Source organism: Chiloscyllium plagiosum, chromosome 5 (genome assembly GCF_004010195.1).
Source record: "Chiloscyllium plagiosum isolate BGI_BamShark_2017 chromosome 5, ASM401019v2, whole genome shotgun sequence".
NCBI classification, from domain to species: Eukaryota; Metazoa; Chordata; class Chondrichthyes; order Orectolobiformes; family Hemiscylliidae; genus Chiloscyllium; species Chiloscyllium plagiosum.
This window is the reverse complement of record NC_057714.1, coordinates 5,189,784-5,192,685: the sequence shown is the minus strand read 5'-3', so window position 1 is coordinate 5,192,685 and position 2,902 is coordinate 5,189,784. Positions and strand designations below refer to the sequence as shown.

Sequence of the window (2,902 nt, the reverse complement as noted above, 5' to 3'; positions counted from 1 at the left end):
TCACCTTCATCCCCTCCCCCACTCACCTATTGTACTCTATGCTACTTTCTCCCCACCCCTACCCTCCTCTCACTTATCTCTCCACCGTTCAGGCTCTCTGCCTGTATTCCTGATGAAGGGCTTTTGCCCGAAACGTCAATTTTACTGCTCCTCGGATGCTGCCTGAACTGCTGTGCTTTTCCAGCACCACTCTAATCTAGACTCTTCTAAAAAAGACCTGTGGCAACTGCTTATCAATCTGTAGCTACTGGAAACACTTGTATCACTTTATTTACTCTAATGAAATCCTGCAGGATGTTAAAGACTGATATTAAATCCTCTATTAGTTTTCTCTTTTCTGAAGAGAACAACGTCAAGTTTCTCTCTTATATTTTCTACCTAAAAGTATATTCAAACACAACTGAGCAACCTTCTCACCACCACTGGCATTTTGTTTGCTTTCCTTTTGAACTACTATCCACTTTCAGTAAAAATGTATGTATCCAATTCAATATTTACATGCAAAACCCATTATGGGCAATGCAAACCATAAAGGTGATGGGGGTTGGGGGCGGGGGTTATGTGGAGAGCAGGAAAGGACTAAAGCAAAATGGAGTTGCAGGGGAAAATGTATCTCCACTCGACCCACATAATTCTAATCAATCTCAGCTGGAACTATTTTAGTTAATCTCTTCTGAACTCTTTCTAAAGATTTTGCATCTTTCCTGAATTGGATAGTATCCTAACTGGGGTGCAAGTAGTGTCTTATACTGGTTACCACAGTATTCTGGCTTCAGTACAGTTATGCCTCTGTACATTATGTCCAAAAGCTTTATTGATTGCCTTGTTAACCTGTCTCACCATCTTCAAAGGTGCATAAACATCACCACCATTCCCCATCTCTGTTCTTGCACCTCTTTAAAAGTAGACAATTTAACTTGTCTCTCCATATTCCCCGTGCCAAATACTAATGATACTGCATTCAAAATAAATGATACACTGGAGATGACGCATTGTTGTTATTCAGTAGAACTGATGAAAATGCTACAATAATATAAACAATGATAGGCATTACTATTGTACAGACATTATAAAGGTATTTGTTTTATATTCTTCGATATAAGCCTATTCTCCCCACATACCTTCACATGTTTCTCTGAAGTAGGCTGCCAGTTACATCGCTTGTAAATTTTACATGAAGCAATATCTTCAGTTTAACAAAATGCCACAAAATGCATTATGGAGGAGAGTGCTGCATCGTTCAATTAAAATTGACTTTACATTTAATGGAGAAATGTATTATTGGGAATATAAAGTTGCCATAGTCTGCTCTCTCATTAGAGACGAAAATGTGTTGCTGGGAAAGTGCAGCAGGTCAGGCAGCATCCAAGGAGCAGGAGAATCGACGTTTCGGACATGAGCCCTCCTGAAGAAGGGCTCATGCCTGAAACGTCGATTCTCCTGCTCCCTGGATGCTGCCTGACCTGCTGCGCTTTTCCAGCAACACATTTTCCGCTCTGATCTCCAGCATCTGCAGCCCTCACTTTCTCCTCTCTCATTAGAGAGGTGACCGAAGGTGATTTAACCTGAGGGTCACCATGCCTCAGGCGAGGGGCAAGTTTGAGAAGGAGTGTCCTTCATAGCCACCTCAGCTGCTCATTCTGTATCACAAACCAGCTGTCCAGCCAACTTAACTAACTGAACCCCAAAATACAGTGCAGAAGATCCTTCTCCAAATGTTCCTCATTAATGGGATGCACAGATAACTGCAAATATATTGGGTTCAACAGACTCTAGTCGAACATACGGATTACTATTTGACTTTGGCGTTCCCAGGGCAACATCCGCAAACAATTGGAAATAGTTTCCCATAAATTCTTGCCGCCTGAACAAGTTATTTCAGGACCGCTGACTGAATATGTGATACGGACGGGCCAGCTGATGCTGTTTACCATCTCACATCCGATTGGTGTCCCATAGCAATGAGGAAGAGACCCGAAGTATTTTTAGAAATACAATTTACGTTTGCTCTCTGCCCTCTCTCCTGGAAGACCGACCGAAATAGACTTGAACGCGGGCCGTTTAGAAACCAAGTGCTGGACCGAGAACGGCTTCTAACATCCTGATCCGGGTCAGGCCGTTCATCCGGTGGGCTAGCATCACTCCCCATTCGGAAGAACACAGGACTGTCAAGTTCCCTCATTCCCTGACATTGCACATGCATTTTATAGCGGGGTTGAACAAAACAGGCGAGGGAGGGGTGGGGGTGCAGAGGAAGTCCCAATCACTTCATCTACTCTACCTGCTTGTAATGGGAACGCGTTGTCCAAGAAGGTGGATTCAGCCAACACATGGCACAGAAAGAGCTGGAGGCCAACACCGAAGGCGATTGGGAACATCCCGGCTCGGCTACAATTCATACTTGACGCTGGAGTCGCTGTTGCCTTTTGGGGAAGAATGGTAAACATTTCCCATTAAGTCTGCTTACTGCACAGAGGCTATATTTAAACCGAAAGTCCACCAGCTGCTTTTACAACACAAGCCCCAGGGCGGACATTAGACCCTGGCATCGCTCATTGCTGCTACAAGATGATGGCTGGAGCAAATGATCAGACAATGTAGATACTTAAACACACACACGTATACTTTCACCGGTCTCCGGTGGGCCATTCTCAGTTTGGAGGCTCCACGTCTCAAACTCCAAAGACGCCTTTGCAAGTATCAAGAGTTTTATTTCTCACTTTGTGCATTTCCAATTATCCAATCACCACACAGACGCACTCCCCCTTTCCAAACTATACACAGGGTATGCATTATGTTGGCATGAAGTACAGGTCCATATGAGCGGACACACCTACAAATACAGTATATGAGTGCTCGCAGCTTTAAAATGGAATGTGCAAATTTGAAACCAGAAACGCCG

At 44.0% G+C, this 2,902-nt stretch overlaps 1 protein-coding gene across 5 annotated transcripts in view; it reads right to left on the bottom strand.

Moving 5' to 3' along the window:
* The window catches only part of colq (collagen-like tail subunit (single strand of homotrimer) of asymmetric acetylcholinesterase), a 116,146-nt gene that overhangs the window by 93,918 nt on the left and 19,326 nt on the right, over window positions 1–2,902 (bottom strand). For 3 of the 5 annotated variants that reach the window (XM_043689504.1, XM_043689507.1, XM_043689506.1), the window contains exon 2: window positions 2,282–2,423. In XM_043689504.1, the coding sequence (XP_043545439.1) occupies window positions 2,282–2,399 (118 nt within the window). In that variant the 5' untranslated portion in view covers window positions 2,400–2,423. Of the gene's footprint in view, window positions 1–2,281; window positions 2,897–2,902 lie in introns of those variants that run through there. The other 2 variants (XM_043689505.1, XM_043689503.1) reach the window with 2 other exon arrangements.